Source organism: Phoxinus phoxinus (assembly GCF_949152265.1).
Source record: "Phoxinus phoxinus genome assembly, chromosome: 1".
Taxonomy (NCBI): domain Eukaryota; kingdom Metazoa; phylum Chordata; class Actinopteri; order Cypriniformes; family Leuciscidae; genus Phoxinus; species Phoxinus phoxinus.
This window is the reverse complement of record NC_136876.1, coordinates 19,071,228-19,097,146: the sequence shown is the minus strand read 5'-3', so window position 1 is coordinate 19,097,146 and position 25,919 is coordinate 19,071,228. Positions and strand designations below refer to the sequence as shown.

At 37.9% G+C, this 25,919-nt stretch overlaps 2 protein-coding genes across 4 annotated transcripts; one reads left to right on the top strand and one right to left on the bottom strand.

Annotated features, from left to right (window-relative positions):
- Positions 1 to 1,049: 1,049 nt before the first annotated feature.
- Positions 1,050 to 13,505, bottom strand: LOC306991205 (suppressor of SWI4 1 homolog). 2 transcript variants are annotated; one of them, XM_079598851.1, is made up of 13 exons: positions 13,225 to 13,505; positions 12,892 to 13,062; positions 12,705 to 12,806; positions 10,402 to 10,452; positions 10,040 to 10,210; positions 9,811 to 9,887; positions 9,525 to 9,632; positions 9,219 to 9,342; positions 6,157 to 6,235; positions 5,934 to 6,063; positions 5,017 to 5,180; positions 4,092 to 4,932; positions 1,051 to 2,207 (listed from the first exon to the last, which is right to left on the bottom strand). In XM_079598851.1, the coding sequence occupies exons 1-12, from the start codon at positions 13,237 to 13,239 to the stop codon at positions 4,451 to 4,453; spliced, it is 1,674 nt and encodes a 557-aa protein (XP_079454977.1). In that variant the 5' UTR covers positions 13,240 to 13,505; the 3' UTR covers positions 1,051 to 2,207; positions 4,092 to 4,450. The 2 variants fall into 2 exon arrangements, with proteins under 2 accessions (XP_079454978.1, XP_079454977.1); XM_079598852.1 differs by lacking the exons at positions 5,017 to 5,180; positions 5,934 to 6,063; positions 6,157 to 6,235; ... (6 more) ...; positions 12,892 to 13,062; positions 13,225 to 13,505 and having other exon boundaries at positions 1,050 to 2,207; positions 4,092 to 4,226.
- angptl6 (angiopoietin-like 6) lies at positions 13,408 to 25,894 on the top strand. Of its 2 annotated transcripts, XM_079599050.1 has the most exons (8): positions 13,408 to 13,596; positions 14,066 to 14,394; positions 15,788 to 16,308; positions 17,931 to 18,068; positions 18,162 to 18,378; positions 22,053 to 22,246; positions 25,017 to 25,287; positions 25,367 to 25,894. In XM_079599050.1, the coding sequence occupies exons 3-8, from the start codon at positions 15,826 to 15,828 to the stop codon at positions 25,549 to 25,551; spliced, it is 1,488 nt and encodes a 495-aa protein (XP_079455176.1). In that variant the 5' UTR covers positions 13,408 to 13,596; positions 14,066 to 14,394; positions 15,788 to 15,825; the 3' UTR covers positions 25,552 to 25,894. The 2 variants fall into 2 exon arrangements, with proteins under 2 accessions (XP_079455176.1, XP_079455175.1); XM_079599049.1 differs by lacking the exons at positions 13,408 to 13,596; positions 14,066 to 14,394 and having other exon boundaries at positions 15,720 to 16,308; positions 25,367 to 25,701.
- The last annotated feature ends 25 nt before the right edge of the window (positions 25,895 to 25,919 follow it).

Here is a 25,919-nt window from a genome sequence, read left to right as displayed (position 1 = left end):
ACAGTAACAAAAGCATTGCTCATGGTTAGTTCATGTTAGTTAATACATTACCTAATGTTAACTAATGAACCTCATTGTAAAGTGTTACCAACTTTTCCTCAGAGTTTCAAATGTCTTGCTGAACAGCAGAAGGGAATATTTTCTCTAAAGCTGCTTTAAATCGATATGTAGTGGGAAATTGGCAATACAAAACTTGACTTAAGCCTTCAAAGGCCTGACAATATGCAATAATAATCAGAAAATGTTAATTATTTGAAATGAAACAGTATATTGATCAGACAAACTATTAAAAAAGGGTTTGCGTATGTTATTTTGTTGAGCATCATATTTCATCCATTAGCATACCAATACTAATCTTAGATGATATTTAAATGCCTATTTTTAGGATCAAAGCTTTGTAGCTTTGACAAACATAATGCAATGCAATATGGTTAAGCGATGAACAAATACTTGCTCTTCAAAAGCCTGATGTATCATCTTTAATACCCTCATTTTTAAACAGATAATCAAGTAAACATAATTTGCTTCATTCCAGTAAGTTCATCTTGAAATATTACTAACAATATAACAGTTATTCCTATGTTAACATTATAAAAATCATTGTATACATGTATCACAATCTGAAGGGGGACGTTTTTAGATTTATACTAAAACTATCAGACGATGCAGTAGATTATGTGCAACAGGTTTTTCAGCAAAGTAAATTTGCATATTAAATATGCAGCAGGCTTTTAAGGTTCACTTGAGTTATGTATTAAACAATAAGTTGTGAAGTCCAATAAAAGTAATATTTTAAATTGCAATGTACTGGAATATTATTGGAGCTCAATATACCCCAAATCCAAAAAGAAAAAAGAAAAAAAAGAAGTGCTTTTCTGGGTAATTTAGGGCTAATATTTATGATACTTAAATATATATATATATATATATATATATATATATATATTGACAAATCACCAACATTTTGGATCTAAATACATTTGCTTTAGCACAATTTTTGCTTCATCTGATCCCCATCATTTATGCACACAAATTCTTCAATTCAGTCTTCTCTTAAATATCTTTAATTTGTATTTTTTTCAGCTTCAAACACATATCAAGCATTTTAATTGTCAGTTACAGTCAGAAATGTTCTTATTTGCATACAAAAATAACACAAGGAAAATGTTTCTCATTTGTCTATGTGGTTTGACATTCAAGAACAGAGTAGGCTACAAGCTTTAGCAGAAAATCGTCATCCAGGATGTCACTGCGTGAGGTTTTGGCAAAAGATATACTGAATGTATGACGGTTAGTCATCCGAGCTCCTTCCACAGCAAGCTGTCCGTATGCTGTCAAACACAGCCATGTACAAAAGCGGATGTAAGCACATGTTCAGGGTGGTCAGGCCTTTTGACACTTGATATGAATTATACGCCCAGTGGTTGGCACGTTTCACTGACTTCAGATACTCGTAGTACATCTGCAGAACGTGATAGGGCACAAATGACGTGGCGTAAAGGATGCAGACCAGAGCAACCAACAGAGCTACTTTCCTCTTCTCTAGAGTGGTTATGTTTTTATTTTTCAGAATGGTCCAAATCACACCCAAATAAGACCCAAAGGTAACTACCAAAGGAATCATGCAGCCTACAACCATAAGAAATAGCTTGTACTTAAAGTGAGAATTTTGCAGGTTTTCATCATGGCATGAGACACAAAGAGTGTAGTTTTTTTTCAATTCGATTCCAGCAAATTTGAAGACCGGCGATGAAGCGATGATCACGATGGACCACGTAAGCACGCTTGCGATCTTTGCATGTTTAGGGCTCACGTAGCTCCGGGTGAAGAATGGGTAAACTATGGCGACATATCTGTTGACGCTGATGCACATGATGAAGAAAATGCTGACGTAGAGGTTGCAGTTGAAAAGGAAGCGCTCGATTTTGCATGCAGCATCTCCAAAGGTCCAGTTCTTATTTTTGGCATAGTAAACGATGAGCATAGGCAAGGTCAGGACGTAAAGAACGTCACAGATGGCCAGGTTACAGGAGAACACTACTCCAGTGTGCCAGTTCCTCCTCTCTTTGGTCGCCAGGAGCCACAGGGCAAAAACATTCCCCACCAGAGCCACACACATCTCAATGCCATACATGGGGGGGAGGAGGAGGATTTGAAACTTATATATGTCTGAACTGTTGCTCATTGTCTCTGGTGTTCTCCGACCCCTAAAAAATACAAACAGAGATGGTAGTTAGTGTCACTTAACTCATTTTTAACATCGGAAATGAGTAAATCAAAAACGTACTTAAAGGCACACTATGTAATTTTTCGCCACTAGAGATCATTTATTCAAAAACAAAGGCGTAGCTTGATGACGCCTTGATTTGCGGGTAATGCGCAAATGATGTCATTGATGGGCGACGCACGGACACGGTCCGTGTCCTGGTTAAAACTGCTTATTTCTCTGGATTTAATATATAACACTGTTTTAATGTTTTTTGGATATTTTGTATCCAAAAATCTCACATAGTGTGGCTTTAAGCTGGACAATGACTTTCTTCTAGAGTTGCTGTACAGCCAAAACAATCTTTGTTGCATTAACCTTTGTTGCATATACATAGGTCCATAGAGGACAAAAATGTCCGTGTCAAAAACAAAAACCGTTGAGGTTTAGGTTTATGAAAATGAATATCCAATTGGCTCTATAATACACAGAAGCAGAAAACAGGAATAAAGTGAGTATTTGCTTTAAAGGCCAAACCTGAAAAAAAGGCACAATCTTGTAAAAAAAATTGTTTACTATTTTAAACTAGTTTAAAATCTGCCAAATGAATGAAAGCCTATTAACAAAGATAGGGCATCCTTAAGATCCTGAGTGGAACTATTTTAGTGCAAAATAGATTTATTAAAGGAAATAGGGGTGAAATAGTCAAATTCCAATAAAAATGCACACCTGTGCCAAAACACAGACAAAATGATCCACAAACAAAATCTGAAAAAGACAAGGTCGCAGAAAGGGTTAATTTCCTATTATCACTGTAAAGCTGATTTGAAAGTATCGGTATTGTAAAAAGAGCTATATAAAGGTGACAACCAGTTATTTGGTTGTTTGACAAAACTTGTGAATCCGAGCAGTATGTCTACACTGTAAAAAATTATATGATCAATAAGTTAACTGATTTTGAGTTAAAGCAATGTAAAAACCTAAAACAGCAATTTAAAGCTTTTAAGTTATACAAGATTTAACTACGAGGTTCTAAAATGAACTAACAATTAAAATGAACTAACAATAATACTTTTACAGTATTTAACTTGGTGAATGTTTATTTCTACATATACACTTTTTAAGATGTCAAGTTGTATAAATGAACATGAATTGTTTACCATTGTTAGTTGACACCTAATGCATGAACTACTGTTCGTTAATTCATCGCTACCTTGTTTATGATTCAACTCTGATTCTAGTTTTTTGTACCATGCATTTTTATACAAAATACTTTTACATAATCAACATTTTACAATTTGAAATTTTAACGTAGTTTATAAAAGATGTAATGATTAAAAAAAAAAAAGACAAATGACCGCTTAGACTTGTAATTCAGATACATGTGTCACATCTGCACTGTGGTTAGCAAAGTAAAACAAAAAACAGCTCGACCTATTCCCTCCAAAACACGTCTTTTCAGCACTTGCAAAAATTCACATCCAAATGCTGTTTAAGACATGGAGAATGTATCTGCATTGCTTTGTTTCTAATGTTATAATATACAAGTTAATGAATTATATAAGAGCTAAGAACTCTTAAGGGGTTTAAATGAGAATTTCACCAAATAAGATTCAAGCACAAATACCTCAATGTACTCAAACCAATAAATCCACATCAAGTACAGTTATATATCAATTACCCTTTATTCAACTGACACGTGTAATAACATGTTAATACAATGTAACAGGCTACTTTTACTGAGCACATATACACGAGGAACAGAAACAAGCCTTGCTTTTATATTATCCTCTGCAGTTTTTTTTAAATGGTATGGAATAGTGTATAAACATTAAAAAAAATCTAAAAAATTTATTAAAAAAACAAACAAGCTGATAAAACTCACCAAGTATCTCTGCTTTGCTAAATACTCCGACAATCTCTCTTGAATGGGTGTCAAACTTCCTGTCTCATGCAAAGGGTGCACTTTTTTTTAGAGAACAATGTGTGAAATCACTCAGACAAGCACAGGCAAGCACACTAGAGCGCTTGAGTGACACTATAAAGAATATGAACGACCCCCAACAAAAGCTGCATGGCGGTTTAAACATTTATTGGCAATTGCATCCAACTCTATGAACATTTATACAAGGCACAAGTCTGACATTGCACAGAATTATTGCTGATGTTTACGTGGAAATGATGCATCAGACTTGACGCATCAGTGAAGCAAGAGTCCCACCTTGTGGTTCATTTTCGTTTCCTTTAGCTTTTTCCTTTTTTGTGCCTGAAGTCCTTTTTTCCTCCAGCGCCTTTCTGCCGCTCTTTAAATGTTTTCTGTCCGCCGTACTTCTTCCCAGTTTCTCCTTTATTCTGCCCTGCAAATCTATTGCCCTTTCCCCCTTTTGTACCAAACCTCTTGCCTCCTTCACTCTTCCTGAACCGGTTTCTCCCCTCTACCGCTTTTCTATCCCCAAACCGCTGCCCGCCAGCTTTTCTATCCCCAAACCGCTGCCCGCCAGCTTTTCTATCCCCAAACCTCTGCCCGCCAGCTTTTCTATCCCCAAACCTCTGCCCGCCAGCTTTTCTATCCCCAAACCTCTGCCCGCCAGCTTTCTTTCCCCTATCAGGCGACTTAAAACTCTTCTTGTCTTGGGGAGGGCCGTTCCCCGGTGACAGCTTCCTCTTTTTGAAGGGTTTCGGTGACTTTCCGGGGCCGCGCTTCCTTTTTGCAGCAGGAAACATGTCTGAGATGGAGTCAAAGAACAAAATTACCACCACTGCAAATGATAAGAGTAAAACTTAGCAAATAATAGAGTATGAAATGATACCTTCATCTGGTTCCTCCCCTACAGCCTGTCTGTAATACTCTGCTTCGTCATCAGACTCCTCGGCTGGAGGCTTGTCCTCCTGGTTCCCAGGATCCTCCACTTCATCGTCAGACACCTCCCCTTCCTGCTTCCCCTTTCTCTTGATTCCCTCCAAGCTCCTTTTCCTTTAAGAAATTAAATAATTTTAGGTTAAAATACTACATCATTAAAGACGCCATGTTTACCATAGATATAATACTGTTTACAGCTGTTCATGAAGTTTCAGGAGCTGAAACCCAATTACAGTAAGGGGCGTTACGTTTCTGACACGTGCTCCATGTGGTTGACCAATCACAATTTATTTCCCAGGTCAATTTGACCCATTTCGATTTTTGAGTTGTCGGAAATACCCGTTAACCGATGTTTTTTTGACTGTTGTGACTGTGCATGCATATTCATGACACTAAATGAGAAAGTTTCAACACGCATACCAAATTTTTAAAGGATCTTGATGTGCGTGGGTCAATTTGACTCATATAAGCAACTGTTCAAAAGCAAAAGAGGAGCGGTCTTAAAAACAGTGGTTAAAAACCTTTTTATTAATCAAATTCTGATATTTATTCTTTGTAATGTGTGAAGGATTGATATTAAAAGTTAATTGCTTGCACCTGATTCCATGTTAGTTTGTTTTTTCATAGTGTGATGCTTGGGGGAATTGTATTGAATCCAATTGGGGGCAATTTGACCTACTCCAACAAGAAAGACATAACCGTTTACACCTGGTGTTATAATCAATAATAATGATAAACTCTCACGGTTAACTGATAATAGGAACTCACGGTTGTATACACGCAGCCGCCGGGTTAACAACGCTGCCCTTTTACCACAACAACTAGCGTTTCATCACCACCAGAGCAGCAGATGGATGGTCTACTTACTTGTTCTGATCGCGTTTTTCTTTTTTTAGAGCAACGTTCTGTTCTTGTTTTCTCTTCCGCTCTGCTTTCTCTTTCAGACGGGCCTCTTTCCTGTTCAGCATCTCCTGAAGCTCTTCCTCTGTTTTTGAGACTGCAGACAGAGCACAATTTGGACTAGTTCAGGGTTACGCTCAGTAATGACTGTTTTGGTTCTAGATTGTTTCTTACACAAAGCTATACTTACTTGTGGAATGATAAAGTATGTTTCCTTCTCCCATGCCTTCTAATATCTTCACCAGCTGAAGAGTCATTCTGGGGCCAATCTGTAGCAGAACAGACACCCATCATGTTCCAAACCCAAGTGAACGGCCAAATCAGGCAGCGTGGTAAAGGGTTAGTTCACCCAAAAATTTAAATTATCCCATAATTTACTCACCCCAAGCCATCCTAGGTGTATATGACTCTTCATTCAAGCCCAACACAATCAGTTATATTAAATAATATTCGGGCTCTTCCAAGCTTTATAATGGGAGTGAATGGTACCGGAGATTTTTTTTTTTTTTGTTAACAATTGTTTTTATTGAGCAGTATAAGACATAAGAAAAAAATATACAACATATTAAAGTGTAACCCATTCAACCCACCTACCGACCGGGTAGATTTATACAGTGCTATGGAATTGAAAGACATTGCAGTATAAAAGGTAAAAAATAAAATACCTAATCAATAGTTAAATAGAAAATAAACAAAATAAAGTTGTCAAAAGTTGTAATGGTACCTGAGATTCTTAAGCCCCAAAAAAGCACAGCCATCCTTCATAAAAGTAATCCACACGGCTCCAGGGGGTTAATAAAGACCTTCTGAAGCAAACCGATGTGTTTTTGTTAGAAACATATCCATATTTATAACTTTATAAACTATAATAACTGGTTTCCGGTAACGGCAGTATGCAAGTCGAGTGACCTCTGACCTGACCAATGACGTATGATATGTAGGAGTAAGATAAGCTTAGGTTCATTTTGCTCTACCCTCTGTGCTTCCACTTTTGTCAACACGTCATGCATCGGGTCCGCTGGAACTAGACTCATAAAGACATAAATATGGATATTTTTCTTACAAAAACGCATCGCTTCAGAAGCCCTTTATTGACCCCCAGGAGTCATTTGGATTACTTTATGATGGACGGATACACTTTTTCAGGCTTCAGAATCTCATGTACCATTCACTCCCATTATAAAGCTCGGAAGAGCCAGGATATTATCTATCTATAAATTACAGGAACGTCTGTCTGTCTGTCTGTTAATTTGCATATCTATCAAACCGTTACTCCGATGGATTTCAAACTTGTCAGGTGACTTGCACGAGTAAGTGCAGTGCCAAGTTCGACGTTGTTTGGATTAGAAATGCAAAAGATAGCGTTAAATATATCGGTAAAAGAAGCACACATTGAAGAGGTTTAGACGGTTGTGGTTTAAAAATAAACATTCTGACAAACACTGTCAGCTAAACATTAAAGGGGGTCGCACACCGGACGAGAAGCGCAGCGCGCCGCGTTTTAAAAATTTGAACACATTATTCTCTATGAGTGAACACACCGGCGGCTCCATTCGGCGTCTGTCCGTGGTGCACAGCAACGGCTCAGGACCTTGTTCAAAATCCTGCCGCGCCACGGAGCCCCATTTACATAGTTTTATATTAAATTTACATGCATTTGTCTCAAATCGTCAATAATGTATTTACTGACTTAACTCAGTAAATTTCTATACATTTAGTTTTACATTAATTTACAGAAATCAGCTGCTTGAATGAAAATTGCTGATACCTATGATCAGGCGCGTGAACTCGACAATCGACTAATGTGGACTTCGACTGAAAACAGGAAGTAAATACAGGTATGTGCGCTTGTTGAATTAACATCATTTTTATTCATATCTTTCACATCTAATGCAGTCAGATTCACCGTGTTCACTCTGAAGGAATCACTCAACATGGCTGGGCACTTGTAATGACACATCAAGGATGTTAAGAGGATAAAAGCAGGTTTAAAACTTGCCCCATTCAAGTCAATAGGGTGCAAATTTTAAACAGGATATCACGGTGTAGGCAACACCGATTTTTGTCGTTGTTCTCTGTATTGACAGCACTCCAAATTGACTAAAAATTGAGCTCAATGTTAAAATTGACCAGAGTTCTCCTTTAACGGACGCTCTGAGGTAGTGTTCAGACTGCAGACTTAGCAACGATTGTATTTAATTGTACAGTACAGTCATAACATAGTACAGACATTATCTTAATTCCATAATGTCCTTAAACATAATATAGCTGGCCATAAACTGAGAAAGTGCGCGTCCGGTGTGCGATACCTCGAGTTGTCCTAGGCGCGACGCTTCTCGTCCGGTGTGCGACCCCCTTTAGTCAGCTATACTGTTTACTTCTGAATATTATATTTTATTCACGGCCATCATTTGTAGTAGCCTATTCACAAACTGTTAGCTCAAGTGTAGCGGTTTTTTTCCCTGAGTTCACAGCGTAGCCAATTCCCTGAATCGTCATGCTTATTCATTTGTGGATGTTAACTGAATCTGTAATACCCCTTTTCCACCAGCAAGAACCAGGTGCTGGTTCAGAGCTAGAGCCGGTTCAGAGTTGGTTCTACTGACGGGTCTTCTAAGAACCGGTTTGCCTTTCCACAGGCTAGAGCGCCACAACAGAGCCAGATCTTATGTCACTGTGTATACATCTCATGTTGCCCAGCAACGCTAGCGCGGCAGCGCCAAACAGAAACACACCAGGCTTGTTCGAGATGGTTCAGCTTCTCGCAGACCGATCGCCGCGTGACATCAAAGCACTGCAAAAGCGATCCAAAAGCACAAGGAGTCGTATGCTCTCCAAACACTCCCGGAGCTCTGATCGATAGCCCATTCACAAACTGTTTGCTCAAGCCTGTGTAGCCGGTTCCCTAAATCGTGTAGTTCAATTTTCCATATTTATTGTATGTCATTATCAGTATTTGCTTTCTATCATGTACAAATAAAAATGTCACTGAACATTTGCTGTGTAATTGTAACAATGAGCTCTCAAACACACCAAACCAACAATAGTATTGTTTTGACTAAAAACACACAAAAACGGATTTTGCACGGGCACTTTGCACTAGCTTAATATAACTCCCGATTGTGTTCGGCTGAAAGAAGAAAGTCCTATACACCTAGGATGGCTTGAGAGGGAGTAAATTATTTTCGGGTGAACTAACCCCTTAAGGTATCACAAGCGACTTGACTAGTGGCTTGCAAGGAGTTTCCTCACCTCAGTTAACCGAACTGCGCTCTGCTGAGAAGCCATGTTCCCACGACCCGAGTACACCTGAGGAAGCTCCGTGATGTTGTGATCCCCGTCCTGCTCGGCCTCGCTCTCAGAAAGATTGACGCCTCTGAAAAGTGCAATGGACAATGAAAGTGTGACTTATAAAATGACTTCCTTAAATTACAAATGTAAGCATGAAGCTGGTGCATCAGAACGTTTACTTTGAAACATCACTGTTCCATCAATTAGAATACATTTCATCATATGCATCAAATTATGCCAATGATCTCCAGCTCATGGAAGACTAACTTCATGAGGAGCTCACTGATGTCGTCCAGCTTGCTCATGTTGGGGAACTTCTCCTGCATGAGCTTCTTCACCCCTCGACTCATGCCCACGGGCACCACCTTCAAGCTACTGCGGAAGGACATGGAAAGGGTTAGGAGACATCGTAACAAACCTCACAAGACAGCATTCGTTTTAAGGTGCATCAGTGCGTTTACTTTGAAAACAATCACAGGAAAGTCAAGTTTCAAATTTTCATCATGTGCACATTTACTTTGTTACAAAAAACAAACAAATCCAGGCTACTTACTAATGACGAAACTCCACCTCCTGAGACACCGGATCGTAATTTAACAGCACACATCTTTTTATGCAGTTGAGGTTGAGCTGAGAGATAAGAGGTTAATGATTAAAACAAGTTCGAAACCTTTATATTATGTCACCACTAAGACGACAAAAAAAATCAGCTGGTTGTACACTTCACAGGTCTCAGAAGACTGAGTTAAGAAACGTTTTACAGCTGTGAGCGAGCGAGTTACCTTGTGTACGTTGATCGAGGGGAACATGTTCTGGAACATGGTGGCCATCAGCTTGACATGCATGCCCTCTATGCCAAAATTATTCAGCACTAGCAAAGGATGATGGGTAAACTGCTGGTCATGCATCCTGTGCCTCTTTAAAGATGAAACTACATCTTTGATGAGTGTGTACTGGTACAGAGAGACAATTTGCTTTTAGAACAAATTAATTTAGAAGAGCATTCATAATGCGTTCAAAGTGAGACTAGACACATCAGTACGTTTACTTTGAAGAGACATCACTCAACAGTCAAAATACTAAAATGTCATCATCTGTGCCCTCGAATATGAGAAATCAAACCAAAGAAAGCGCATTTATATACCTTTGCAACACGGAAATATAACGTTGGACCTTTGGGAAGCCGAGCAAGCCTCTGTGAAGAAAGAGAGAGCCATTTTAGTTTGTTAATATACTTGATCTAAAAAAGACTGAGAAGATGATCCATCCATGAACTTTAAAACAGCAAAAAAGACATGTACCTTATTTAGGTAGCCATACTATATACTTAAAGGGCACCTATTATGGAATTTTGAAATTTACCTTTCATGTAGTGTGTAACATAGATCTAAGTGAACAAAAACATCCTGCAAAGTTTGAAATATGAAAGTGCACCGTATATAAAGTTATTGTCTTTCAAAAGTAAGAGTCGACTCGGAGTCATTTTTATGAATCGTTAGAAGACCGAAGCTTTTTCTCTGACTAGATGACGTCAACTTGTCAAGTTATTTGAATACGATACGCCCACTTATTGCGCTCCAAGGCCAGGGAAAACTTCATGGCGACGAGACGCTGTGTTCTGAAGTGCGACTCAAACTCAACTTTTTTCATCTGCCCAAGGAGGAGCATTTGAAGACTAAGTGGCTACAATTAATATATACAGCTATACCACAGAAGTATAGTCCGAGCCTTGTGCTTTGTTCGCGCCATTTTGAAGACGATTGCTTTTTAAATGCAATCAAACTTGGATTCGCGAGCCGGCTGACATTGAAGGAAGGTTCAGTTCCAAGTGTATTTGCATCAGCTTCCTCCTCCGTATCACAACCTGTAAGTGTTATTAATAATTGTTGCTTTTATGTTTTATGTAGCATGCTTAATTATTATTTTGTTTGTTGTGTAAGCACCGTTTAGCTTCTAGGTCTTCAATGACAATTGTATTGAGATACGTGAAGTGTTTGTCGTTGTTTTCGGAGTTGTCTAAAGAATAGAGTAATACCTCGTAGTAACGTAACTGCATTTTTTTTTTTTTTTGTAAAAACGTTATGTTTATGCATCGGGCTAATGCAAACAAAGACTGATTGTGCTTTTACAATATGAACTCTGGGCTATGCTTGCTAACATAACATTAAATTCTTTATCTTATTTTTAGTTTTTTACTACAAACTACAAAGCAGTGGACTATAATCATTATTATAACACGATTTAATTGATAAAAGCATCATTGTACTCCGTGTTAAACAATAAGTATTATCTCTGTAAACACTGCTGAGTCATCTGACCAATCGCAGATTAGCGTCGCGCAAAGGAGGGGTTTGGAATAATGAGTTGTTGAATGAATCATTTGGGAGTCGATGAGCAAATCAGGTAAAAATAAATGCATATTATACAGAAAACAAAAGTGTTTTTTGACATTGCATGCACGTAAAACTGTTGTTGGGGACTCCCTAAACAACATTAGGAACATTTTAAATGTCATAATAGGTGCCCTTTAATATTACAAAGTCATAGCCTCCAGTACCTCATTGCTTTTATTATAATTTAAAAAAAAAAACATTCCAGCAGCTCAAAAATTAGAGCATGGCATTTGCAACGCCAAGGTCATCGGTTTGATTCCAGGAAAAGCAAGAACGGATAAAAAAAAGAAAAGAATTCAATGTAATTTGCTTAGGATAAAACCATCTGCTGAATGCATAAATGTAAATTAATTTTAGTCACAATATAACAGAAGTAGCAACATATCCTTTCTTCTGTTTTGTCACATACATTTGAGTGAAAAAATTATCAGAAAAAAACTTTAGGGCAGGGTTCTGTGTGTTGGTTGTTGATTGCATGGTGGAATATCTTAAAGGGATAGTTCACCCAAAAATTTAAATTCTGTCATAATCTACTCACCTGTTCCAAACCTGTATGAAGTTCTCTCGTCTGTAGAACACAAAAGACAATATATTGAAGAATGTCGCAACCAAACAGTTGATGGACCCCACTGGTTTCCATAGTATTTTCTTTCTCTCCATACTATGGACATCAATGGGGACCATCAACTGTTTGGTTACCCATAATCTTAAAAATAATTTTGTGTGTGTTCATACAGGTTTGGACCAACATGAGGGTGAGTCAATGATGACAGAAGAAGTTTCATTTTTGGGTGAACTATCCCTTTAATGCAAGCTTGTAGTCAAGTGTAAGATAGGGGCGGGGTTTAAGCGGACTAAATGATTGGAGAAGACTGACAAACGTCATCAGAGAGAATTTTGTCATTTCACTGGAAGACTTGAGTTGACATTTTTGTAAAAAAAAAAAAAAAAGAACAAAAATGAAAAATATAAACAAGTATTGTTAACAACAAGAGTGAAAACATGAATTTAGAAAATATGGCGAATTTTGGCCTCATAATGCAAATATACTCACCATGTTTACACAATGATCTGTTTTGGTAAATATTGAGAAGTGCGTGATTCCCAACGGCCCGGCTACAGCCACGAAATCTTTCAAGATGTTTTTCTTCCGCACCTGCAAAACATGTCACCGGTTTCAGTGTATGATCATGAGACTTTGAATGAGCGCTGAGTTTAGCAGCAGTAATCGCGAGGTTCACCTTCAAAGATCTGGCAGTGAAAGGCTCCATGACTCGTCTCATGTCCAACACGAGCTGACCGACATTCTTGCCGATCTGACCCCGTTGAAACACGAAGGTGTGCGGCACAGTGGAGTAAGACTCCTCCGCCAGAACGCTGGCAGCCTCGCGGGCTTTCTTCTGATTCTTAGTCTATGAGATAAAAACAGAAGTGTAACAATTAACTCTTCTCTTTATTTTACCGTCAATTTGCATCGTCACAATTACGAAATGTAGAGACACTGCACAGATAAAGACAGGACTAGCCATGTCTCATAGTCTACCGTCACCTCTGGAAGAAAGTTAAACACATACCTTTGTTTTCCCCATTTTTGTATAGAACAGTACAACTTTTCCAAAATTAAAGTGGAAACCTCAACCTGACTTTAACGCGAAAATCTTAGCTAAAATATCTCACATGTCTTGTTAACTAGAGTCCATCTTGAAATTGAAAATCCTGAAACTCTGCTGTTAACCATGTGGCGTGGTTGCGCATGCGCAGAAGCAGTGTATTGCACGCTGTGCGCACGATGCTTGTTTGATTTACATGCGCCGTCTCTTGGATGGGATGAATTACTACACACACCAGCATTTTCATTTTTGGGAGAACTATCCATGCTTGATTATTAAGGAAATATCCACTGCTAATCCCAATTAATCACTCTATGATCTGATTCAAAATCGAATGTGAATTACAACCGATCTAAAAAGTTGCAGTATCGACATCTTTCTCTCTTTTTTTCTTGTTAGTGTTTCTTTTTTATTTTCTTATAGTTTTCATCTCTCACTTTTTCTTGTAAACATAATACTTAATAAGGTTTAGAAGTCAGGTTAAAGGGTAGCACACATCGTCAGCCCAGACATAAAATACTTTAATTTCAATTAATGTCAATCATGTAAATAATCATATGAATTTTAGCAATTTCTTGCACATATGCTGTAAAACTGCTGCCTTGTTATGGGGAAAAAAACGTACAAATAAATAAATTTTATTGGCCCCTAAGCTGCATTTCGACACAATGCCCAGCCATGGTCAGTCTGAGCGATGGACGGGGTCACAGGAGTGAAGGAGAGGGTGGTGTGTGTGGGACAGGACCAGAGAGGAGGGGGGCTGGTCTCATTAGGACGGTTTGTAATTACACTCTTCTTTGTTTAGAGATCCTCTGACAGGAGCTGATTATCCTGCTTTAAAAGTTTACTGTCAGTCTGGGTGTCTCCCACTGCCTTTGAAGATCTCCACTGAAGACGAGTCAGAGCACCGCAGACATCCACTGCTTCAGTCCTCTTGTTCAATTATTAACGGCAAAGGCCATGTTTAAACTGTGTTTCTCATTATGATAGGGATTTTTCCTTAATATTATAATATTTTAGTTTTGTAATGCACAGATCAGCAGATTTTGTTTGCATCAGTCGAGAGGACGAGGTAAATCAGTTAAACAAAACCAAAAATAAAAGAGAAGATCATCTGGTGATATAACTGAGGAGGTAAGAGAAATATTTAATATTTTTTCCAGGTTTTTTAAATATACATAAACGATGTGTGCTTCTGTTGGAATTCCTCTTCAGTATTACTTTGGTATTTGGTATCACACACAAACTTTTATATTAGATGTGATTAATCACAATTCATATATATATATGTGGCACCAAATACCAAATTTATATATATATATACAGTATATATATATATATAAATGTCGTATTTGGTGCCACATATATATGTGTGGTACCAAATACCAAATTTGGTTAAATTACCAATATACCATATATATATATATAGTACATACAGTATATGTACTGATAAATTGATTAATTGTGATTAATCGCATCTAATATAAAAGTTTGTGTGAGTATAATTGTTTATATATATAATATATTGAGTGTGTGTGTGTGTGCGTGTATATGTATGTATGTCTAAATATGTGTGTGATACACACATATAATGTAAACAAAGACTTTTATGTTAGATGTGATTCATCACAATTAGCACTAATTATATATATATATAAAGTTGCTGCCTTAAATTTTTAAGTACAATCAACTTGGATGTTTAAGTCATTTAGACTTAAATCACATTAAACTGACTTAAAAATTTGTTGAATCTTGTTTAACATAAGAAAGTTGAACATTTCTTAACTTATTTTGATGAGTTAAAGCAATGTAAAAACATAATTATGTTGTCAACTTATTGATCATAAATTTTTTTACAGTGTTTGTTCTGAACAATATATATATATATATTACGATCATTTACATTACATTCACATTTCAACATACTTTAGTTTTGGTAATTTTTTTATTGAGAATAATAATTCCTTTTGAGTTCTTTTGTTTAGTTGTTTTAAAGTAGTTGTCTCTCAGTCAGTGTTTAGACCGTTAATTGCTTATGACGTTTATGATGTGTGCCAAAGCTGTCATTTTCATCAGTATATTGACATTAGCAATTGATATTGGCGATCAGATGAAACGATGGCTTGACCCCGGCTCGGTTTCTGTTGACATGCTAATTAACCCAAGAAAAGGCAAAACTGTGCTTTACCCCCCATCGTAAAAACAGAAACATCTGGCATGCATCAAAAACTGCAGGCCTCTTCAGTTCCGTTCATGACTGACCGACTCTTGGATGCTACAATGTTAAAACGGTTACATTGTCTATCTGGTTTAAGCTCAGTTGAAAATTAAACGCATCTGACTTACAGTAACTGTTTATTACAATTTTGCAAGTCAGATTCAGTCTAAACGTTGAGTTACTAAAGAAAAGATGCTAGAAATAGCTACAATATAGTGCATTTAAAATTAAGTTAAACTATTAACAGAGTTCATTTGAGATTTATGCTATTGTGTAAATTGCTAAGACTTTGTATTATTTGTTTGTTAGGATTTTATTGGGCAGTTCGTTGGAACAGTAGCGCACTCATGGAGATTCCAGTGACTCGTGCCTTGGTTCTCCTGCTGTTTTTTGCTGGGGCGTGCTTTGTAAAGGCCCTCAAGGAAGCCTCTAATGCAGACACCTCCAAGGGTGATGCCAGTCACAAAAGGCCGTCTCGAGCATCAGAGAATAAGCCGAGCCGCTGTTCCTACACCTTCATTGTACCTCAGCAGAAGTTAACAGGGGCACTTTGCGTGAGCACCGAGACTGCCCGTGTCAACCGCTCTGAGATGGCATCCCTGCGCACGCTGCTGGACCGGCAGCAGGAACAGCTGGATACAATGCGTGGGCAACTGGAGAAGGAGGGCGCACTGGCCAATGAGATGAGAGTCCTGCGCCGGGAGAGTGTCAGCATGAACGCCCGCATCACCCAACTCTACGCCCAACTGCTGAACGAGATCATCCAGAAGAAGGATCATGCTTTGGAGCAACGGCGGCTCGAGAGTTTGGTGCTTAACGCAACATCCCAGGTAGATTTTCCTACTGTAAAGAAACATCACTATTGTCTCAGTTGCTTCACCCAGACAGCAGTGAGATTAAACGGAGTCTCCATGTATCTCATATTTTCCCTGAAAAAAAAGTTTCAGAAGAGATCATCTCAAAGACATTAAACTGTGCGCAGATTTGCTACAATACCAAAAATATGTGCAATGGAAAGTCATAGATTTTAATTTAAACCAAAATAAAAAAAATCCTTGTGAAAAAAGAATGCTTTTAAAAAGAGTAATTGCATGTAAATTGCAGTTACATTAAAATGTAATTTGATTTAAATGTAGCCTCCCCAATTTTTTTTGTTAAAAATGAACAAATCAATACATCATCAATATAATAGCCTTCTTCTTCTAAAACATGTTACCTGTCTCATGGTCGTTTTCGCGGGAAATTCCGTATACGTCACACGCCCGTGCTTGTGTGTGTATCGTCATATTTGACGCATGTCGCTGCTGCGTTCTAGACAGCTCGGAATTTGTTTTTTTTTTCCAACTCGTTCTTGGAAATATTGTCTGGAACGGCACTCAAATCGGACATTATAGGCTACCCCTGAGTCTGATCTCGTCGGTACATCGATCAACTCCTAAGTTACCTCAGCGAGACGCGTCATTTGACGTCTTCCATAATATCGGCAAGTCCTTCTGCTTCCAATGAGCATATAACGTAAAACAAACTTTAACATTAGACATTAAGTTTATGAAATAATACCTACGTTTTTGCTTTTCGTCAGCTGTTTTAAAAGCGATTTTATGTTGTTTTTAGTTTGTTTTTTCCATAATTGACTCAAAAACACGATAACGTTATGCTCTCCTTGTGTAACATTAGCGACATCATGTGGTCAAAATGTGAACGTGATGTCTGATCGCAAAAAGAGAACTCAACATAGCTTGTAATAAAACAAGAATGAACAATGGTCTGGCTTTTCGGAGATGGCGAGAACTGAGGGATTTTAAATATTGTTAAAGCGACGCAGAGAGGGTGTTTTTATTACTCAACACAACAGGTGATAAGGTAACGTTAGCCTATTTTATTGAACAACAGATAAATTGCCATATGCTAACAGTTCATTGAAAAGCATTAGCAGCTATGGGAAGGGTCATTTCATTGTGGTTGTTGTAGCACTGTACTAGAATTACATTTCAAAGAAGTTTATTTTGCAAAATGCATGCAGCAGTTACATATACCTTTAAATTAATATTAAAGGGATAGTTCCCTCAAAAAGGAAAATTCTCTCATCATTTACTCACCCTCAAGTTGTTCCAAACCTGTGTAAGTTTCTTTGTTCTGCAGAACACAAAAGAAGATATTTTGAAGAATGTTGGTAACCAAACAGTTGATGGGCCCCATTGACTTCCATAGTCTATGGAGGGAAAAAAGTGAGAACAGAATTTTCAATTTTGGGTGAACTATCATTTTAAGATTTGAAGTACACTATAAGTGCACATTCAATACAATTTAATGCATTTCTTTTTCTCAAGGGATGTACTGAAAATGTTATTTTTATTGAACGGTATTTTATATTTGAACCACTTATGAAGTTTCATACTTTTGTAATATTTTGATCACTCTTTGCAACTCGTTTGATGGCAAATCCTGACAGGTGCTTCAGGTGTCCAGCAGTTACAGAGACCTGGAAAAGAAGTATGACACACTCACTACTCTAGTGAGCAACCAGAGCCAGCTAATCACACATCTGGAGAAACAGTGCCAGCTCAAGAATCCCGCTAAAACACTGCAGGTAAGAGCCATCTGAGTTTTCAGTTTTCTCTTTCGCAATGCATGCAGGTGCAAAAATAACTGAAAGTTAAATTTCTTATGAATCTCTTTACAGGAAGCCACACCACTTCCGGTTCAACAGACAAGTAGTTTGTTGAGTGAGAACACAGAGACTAAAGAAGTTCCCAGCAATGTCCAAAGAGACCAAAGTGTCCATTTGCACCAGGAACAGAGTCAACAGAGTCCTCAAGAACTGCTGGAGACGTTTGATGACCCTCCCAGTCCACCAACTGACACACCTTTCATCAGTTACCCTGTGACTAAATCTCCAGGTAGCATAAAAATCCCTGAAGGCTTCACTCTTAAAAATAAAGGTTCCAAAAGGTGGTTTTACAGAAATACCATAGAAGAACAGTTTTTGGTTCTCCAAGGAACCTTTCAATGTTTCAGTTTTTTCTTAGTGTGAAGAGCTTTTTAATAATCTAAAGTACCCTTTTTCCAGCAGAAAGAAACTTTTGTTCAATGGAAAGATTCCATAGATGTTAAAAGTTCAAATTAGCGTTCAGAGCGCATTCCAAAAAAGCGCAGATGGGAGTGGAAAGTTCTGCGTGAGATCTACTGACGACGTTCAAATTAAAGAACACAGACCGATCATTTAAATAATGACCAATTTAATGAGCCGCTTTAAGACAAACTTTTTTGGGGCGGTAAATAATGGTGAAAACAACAGTAAAATGACTAGCGCAAACCTTATTAAATCACCTAGCATGATTAGTTTAAATACTCTACTCCCATAAATTTTGAGTTTGAAAGCGAAACTCCTTCAAATGCATATTCAATGAGGTCAGCCACAAAAATAACGCCGTCCACACTTTAGTAAATCCTGACAGTAGTTTTTTAACGGCAAAATAGGGTTTGTGCTGGAGCAAGCTGTTAGTAAATCTGGCCCTTACTGTGTTGCTATGCTGTTTATAGGGCGTTCAGGGTGGTTGCCAGGACTTACTGTCTTAAGTCAAAAGAGCCCACCCAATGTGGTCCCTCCTTCGATTTATTTTTTTTTGCCCGTTTTATCAAGATTATCAAGTGAAAATCTTGGGAAATGCTTAGAAAATCAATAGCACTTCTCGCCTCAACAAGCCACCACATTTGAGGTATCATTCATGTCTGCTGCACAAACTGTGCTGGATTAGTTACACACCAGTTTAATATTTAGGGTTAGGTGTTTGTTCTAAATTATAACATAAAGTATAAGCAATTAGTGACAACTGCCTCAGCAGAAGAGTGAGAATCTCATATATATGGGTTATATGAAACTATCTGTGCTTCATGTAGGAGTTCAATAGCCTTGAGTTTTAGTGACCTGTAGTCAGGAAGCTTTATCTCAGAGAATTCCAAACAGTGTCTTATCAGAGGTGGTGACCCTCATTAGTCTTCACTCGACGTACAGACTGTGAGAGCTGCGCTCAGGCTGAAAGCTGTGTATTAGCACAAGGACACACACACATGCACAAAACACATGCATGTTAATCACCACCTTTATAAAAGCTTTGTGACACAACCCTTGAATTACAATGCAATGCTTTTGCCTTCACCAACTCGGGTGTGAGATTACAGGACACATGTCGTCTCCATTTAACAGACCCAAATTACAGCCGGCGATTACAGCTGACTCATATATTACAGGCCACTCATATACGACTACTAGAATAGCTTTTCGTACTCAAATGGAAAAAAAAAAACTCCACACATATTTAACATTAACCGCGTTTCCACCGCAGGAACTTTCCACAGGAAACCAGGGTCTAAATGAAGGTCCAGATAAATATTTCCCCATCCGAACCATTCTGATTAGTTGAGTTAATGCTGCATTCTGATTAGTTGAGTTAATGCTGCATTCTGATTAGTTGAGTTAATGCTGCATTCTGATTGGTTGAGTTAATGCCGCATTTTGATTGGTTGAAATGTTGACTCCACAGCATTTTATTTCAACCACCATTTTTTTTAATCTGTTGCGGTGTGTGCCGTAACAGTTGTTTTTGCTATTAGAATCAACAATGGAGTTTAAAAAATACGACGGATGGACTGACGACGAGGTTCAGGTTTTATTACGTTTAAATTCAGAGGATGAAATCCAGCGGGAACTGTAAAGTAGAGCACAGTCCTACATCACCAGTCTAATTTGCCTAATCTTCACGGTACTTTAGAATACGGTGGAAACGCAGACAGCAACAGGTTTGGGGATGTTGCCCCCCTCTTTTAGATTTCAGTCTGTATCAGAAGATGGCAGTGATGTGCTGTATAGGTGAAATTCTTTGGCTTGTGGGAGTGGAATTCCTCTATGGTGAGCTGATAAATGAAGTCTGAGAGACGCCTGTATACACTATACAGATCATGACCTTTCTGCTTTCTGAACCAACAGAGCAGCCCTTCCTTACCCTCCGTCCAGCTCCTCCATACTGTCTGTTCTGCCACACATCCCATGTGCTCAAAACAAATGCTGAATCTCTAATTTTCTAAACATAGAAACCACCCATATCCTAACCTCTCTAAAAGTTCTCTAGTACTTTAAAAGTTCAAACAAAAAGAGTATGAGGGGTGTAGAGCTAAAGTTGCTCAGTGTGTGATTGAGAGCCTACTTGACGTTCATGTTAAGACTTTACAATAAAAAACACGCTAACATGAACTAACAATGAGCAATATATATTTAAAGCATTTTAGTCTTTCTTAACATTAACAAATGTTAACAAATACAACTTTGGATTTAAAAATGTTTATTAGTAAATGTTGAAATGACCATAGACTAAGATTAATAAATGCAGTAGAAGTAATTGTTAGTTCATGTTAAGTAATATAGGCAGCTAATGTTGACAACTGAAACCTTATTGTAAAGTGTTACAATTTGAATCATGCCGATCAATTACTGTGATTTTAAGAATTGGGACAATAATAACACAGATCGTCACAGAATTCATCAAATCCATTGCTAATACATGGTGATATTTGTTGTTGTTTTCCCACCAAATGATGCCACTTCATGGAAGGATAATGCCATTTATTTGTTGTTATAGTTTATACAAAAGACAAAGAAGATAGAAAACAATATTCCCATGAAAACATGTTTTGTTTTAAACATTTTGATTCACAAATAAAATCAATGAAGAAACACCAGGAATATTTCTTAGAAATGAACAGCAAATTAACATGATCCTATATAAATTATTCTAATACGCATTTCTTATCGTAATCAATGTTGAAAACTGCTGTGCTGCTTCCTATTTTTGTGGAAATCATGATACATAGATACCATTCAAAAGTTTGAGGTAAGTAAGATTTAGAGATATAATTAATTAATTTATTCTGAAAGGATTGATTAAATCATCCAAAATTGTTAATAACTATTATTAATAATTGATTACCAATAATAACCTAGCAGCAAATCGTCAGATTAGTATGATGTCTGAGGGATCATGTGAGACTGCAGTAATGATGGTCAGGAATAAATTAGATTGCAAAATAATTAGGGCTGTCAAAAGATTAATCGTGATTAATCACATCCAAAATAAAAGTTTGTGTTTGCATAATATATGTGTGTGTACTGTGTATAATTACATGATATAATTATATTATATAATTATAATTGTATAATTTTGACATACAACACAGAAGCGCTGCGCTGTTACACTATGCGAACTCACTCAGATGCCCAAACAGAAGAAAATGAATAGTTGAATAAAGGTGTTTGTTTTTTTTGCGCACAAAAAGTATTCTCTTCGCTTGATAAACTTAAGGTTGAGCCACTGTAGTCACTTGGACTATTTGAACGATGTCTTTACTAACTTTTCTGGGATGGCAGATATCGATTACCTAGCAGCCTAGCAGAACGAAAGTCTTACGGGGTTGAAACAACATGAAGGTGTTATTAGTCCAAACTTTTGCCTAATGTATAGATGATTGTGATGTGAAAATGTACTAAGTATGAATGAGCAGCACACTGTTTCCTTTAAAGGGCCGTGGCATGACTGTCATCATGTGCTGGAGTCAGGAGAGAAGAGCAGCGGCATCTACCTGCTGCGACCACGCAACACTAACCGTCTGCTGCAGGCCTGGTGTGACCAGAGCAGAGCTCAAGGTGGCTGGACCGTCATCCAGAGGAGACAAGATGGCTCAGTCAACTTCTTCAGAACCTGGGATCAGTACAAGGTGCATGAAACAAAACACTTGCTATTATAGAAGTTGTCTTGCTTCACTGCCATTCACAAATCCTCTCTTGTGTCCTCATGGGATAGTAAATCAGATGCACACTTCAGAATCTCGCTGGAAGTAGTAGGTCAATCCGGGTACTTTTTGCCTACTTTTTTATGAATACTGTAAATTTGGACATTACTCTTTTCACATACTATTTTTTGTGTGTGTGTGATATATAGTAGGAAAGAATGCATATTCAGATGCAGCCACAGTATTAGTGTTGTGTTTATGAATGAAGTGTGTTTGAACAAATCTTTTTAGTGAATAATACAATGACTTGCGTATTAAGACTATCAATTGTTTAGTTCCTGAATTAATCAGTGTGTTTAAATGAATGAATGAATTGCTCACTCATAAAAACAGCTATTTGTCGCCATCTACTTGATGCTAGTTGTCAAAAGTCAGAGCCTGTCTTGAGATTTTTGGGGCAGTCGGAGTTGACAGATATCATTTTTTAATTTACATAGTACGTACTGTGATTCCATCCATTTGGAGGAGATCAGTCATGTTTGATGTTTTGAGTCGATTTTAGAACGCATATTGTTTTCATTTGTCATGTGTCTCCTAGCAACAAGCCACATGTTTCTGCATGAGTTTGTTGTGCTCAGAACAAAGACTATAGAATAACACGGACGCGTCACCCGTGTTGTTTTGTTTTGAATGGGGAAAAGTGCAAAGCTCAATATGGCAAAATAAGTCCCGCCTTCTAAATAAGAGCCAATCGCCAATTGGTAGAGTCATTGCGTCACTGCAGCTACCATTAGAAGCTCCGGTTCCTATTCACCTTTTTCACATAGACAGTGCTTTTTCACAGAACGCGAAAATACCCATTATGCTTTGCGCGTGCGCGTAGGCAGGATGCTCGAAACTTCCGGATCACGGCTTGACCGTTATTGGACAGATCTCAAACGAAAGTTGTTATCTGTTTTACATAATTTTAATGTTCATAATGGCAAAAAGCAATGTCAACATTAGTTCGCGGTGGCAGCACGGGCTAGACTACTTAACAAAGACCGTAAACAACGAAACTGTGTCTGTCCCTCATCCTAAGAAGCTGACAAGTGCCACATCCTGGATTGATGATATGAAACAATAGCCAGCAGTCACATATGTTGACATATTCAATTGACCCTGATAACAGTGTTCCTGTCTAATGTGATAGTACTGTGCAATAAGTGAAAAAGTTCATATTTTGTGATTTTTGAAAGGTGCAGAATGCAGTGGTCAGTGGTATGACAGGGATATCTTGCACTGATGAGCAGCGTTGATGGAATGCAGGGACCAGAAGAAATCATGAACCGAAACGAATCAGCCAGATAACATTTAAACATCACAGAGCTGAGGAAGTATATGGTGCGTCATCAGCAAGGGAGGGAGAAAGGCTAGCATCTACACCATGCTATGACCAGTGTTGTGGGTAATTGCACAGTACTATCACAGTGTGATAAACACACTAATGGTATCAGGTCCTTCAAGACTACAGCCATGGTGTCAATCCAAAAAGAAATGATCCTGCTCACTTGACTCACTGATATACAAAATCGAATGGCTAGGTCTTCTCAATCACTGATAGGTAATATTTTGTCAAACATCGCTATTTAAGCTGTGATCAGATTTAAGATCTTATTGCAGTAGCTGCTCTGTGACTAAAAACATCATACCTAAACTGCGCTGTATTGACTATTAATAATTGTGTGGGAGTCTGAATGGTTCATTTAAAGAGCCGATGCTAAAGAGTCATTTGTTAAATGAACACACTTATGCTAAAAGTTAACATACTGAAGTGCTGAAGGAAACGTGATTTCAAAAATGAAATTTAATTGTAAGCTTTGTAATTATTGTAAGCTTTGTAAAAACTGTAATTAACAGCTTTGGGGATTTCCACATTCAAAGAGATAGGAGCTGCACTTGCATGATCGAGAGGCGTTTCAAAGATGGCCGCCGAGTGAAATTACTTGTCTTAAAGGGACTTTGGTTCAGAATGACTTTCAGTTTGGTAGTGTGTGATTCTCAGTCGTCAAGTGTATGATGTCCAGCCATTTTTTCCCTATTTTTTTAACTATTTACAAAGCCGGCAAGTGTATGTTGTCAATTTTTTTTCTCTGTAACTGTTTATAAAGGCAGCAAGTGTATGATGTTTTAAAATCTGTTCACATTTTAAGTTACAAGTTGTGTAGTGTATTTCATCTTTGATCTCAAACCTATTAGCCATGGGTAACAACAATGGTCTAAAAAATGACTAAAAACACTGTAGTATTCATGCCAGGCCAGTAGTTGGCGATGTCACTTTGTAAAGAAACACTACGCAGCTATAGACTGAACATGTAATATGCATGCACATGACATCATCATTTTCACAAATCCACATTTTGTGTAGTTTACACGGAGATGATAACGGTATAGTTTTCAAAAAAACGTGCACTTTGAAACCCATTTTCTAAAGTTTGAGTGTTCAGGCCCCCAAAATGCTGTTTTCGGGTAAATGAATAGCTAAAACGTATAAAACATTTTCCATTTTTAGTTGAAAACGGTTTCATGTAAACGGCCCCTTAGTCAATGGCCCTTCACAATTGATGGTCTCAACCCTTGCGTTCCACACTTTGGTGCCATAATGTGACATAAGCGGCAAAACATGGGCAAATTTGCAAAAATAAATCTGCATTTGTAATGCACACAATGTTCTTTTTAATGCAAAATTAAATACATGACTATTTCCTATACACAGCAAGGCTTTGGGAATCTGGATGGAGAATACTGGCTGGGTTTGGAGCACCTGTACTGGCTCACCTCTCAGGCCAAGTACAAGCTGCGAGTAGCTATGGAAGACTGGCAAGGACGACAGGTGTTTGCGGAGTACGACAGCTTTCAAGTGGAAGCGGAGAGCGACTGGTATCGTCTACGATTAGGCAGTTACCAAGGCAGTGCAGGAGACTCCCTCTCATGGCACAACAATAAAGCGTTCACTACTCTGGACCGCGATAAGGATGCCTACTCAGGTGATCAGTTTTTATTTTTTTCTTGCGTCTTTTCTGTCCTTAAAACTATTTTAAAAGCCACATTCTCTGTCCTCCATAGGTAACTGCGCTCATTACCAGAAGGGCGGTTGGTGGTACCACATGTGTGCCCACTCAAACCTGAACGGTGTGTGGTACAGAGGCGGCCATTACAGAAGTCGATACCAGGATGGCGTTTACTGGACGGAGTTCCACGGAGGCTCGTACGCCCTAAAGAAAGTGGCCATGATGATCAAACCCGCCTAAGCTGAACTGAAACAACTCAGCAGACAGAAAGAGTGCTACTTTTCACAAAGATGTGACAATGAGCACTAAATGAGCTTCAGGTTATTTCATTGCTGATGTAGTCTTGAAGTTTTCTTAATGTTGTGAGAACAAAGACATGTTTTGAATTTTGTCTGATGCAGTTTTGTATTCTGGTATATATGCATTAGACTGAATTGTGTTCAAACTGTCAAATATAAAATGTCTTATTTTTGTAAACCGGTAATTGCATATAAAATGTACATATTTTTAGTCACTACCAGAGTATCTTCCAAACTTCTATTTTTTCTTTATTCCTTGAAATAAAAGTAGGACAATATTACAGTATTCATTTTTAAAACGTTTATACA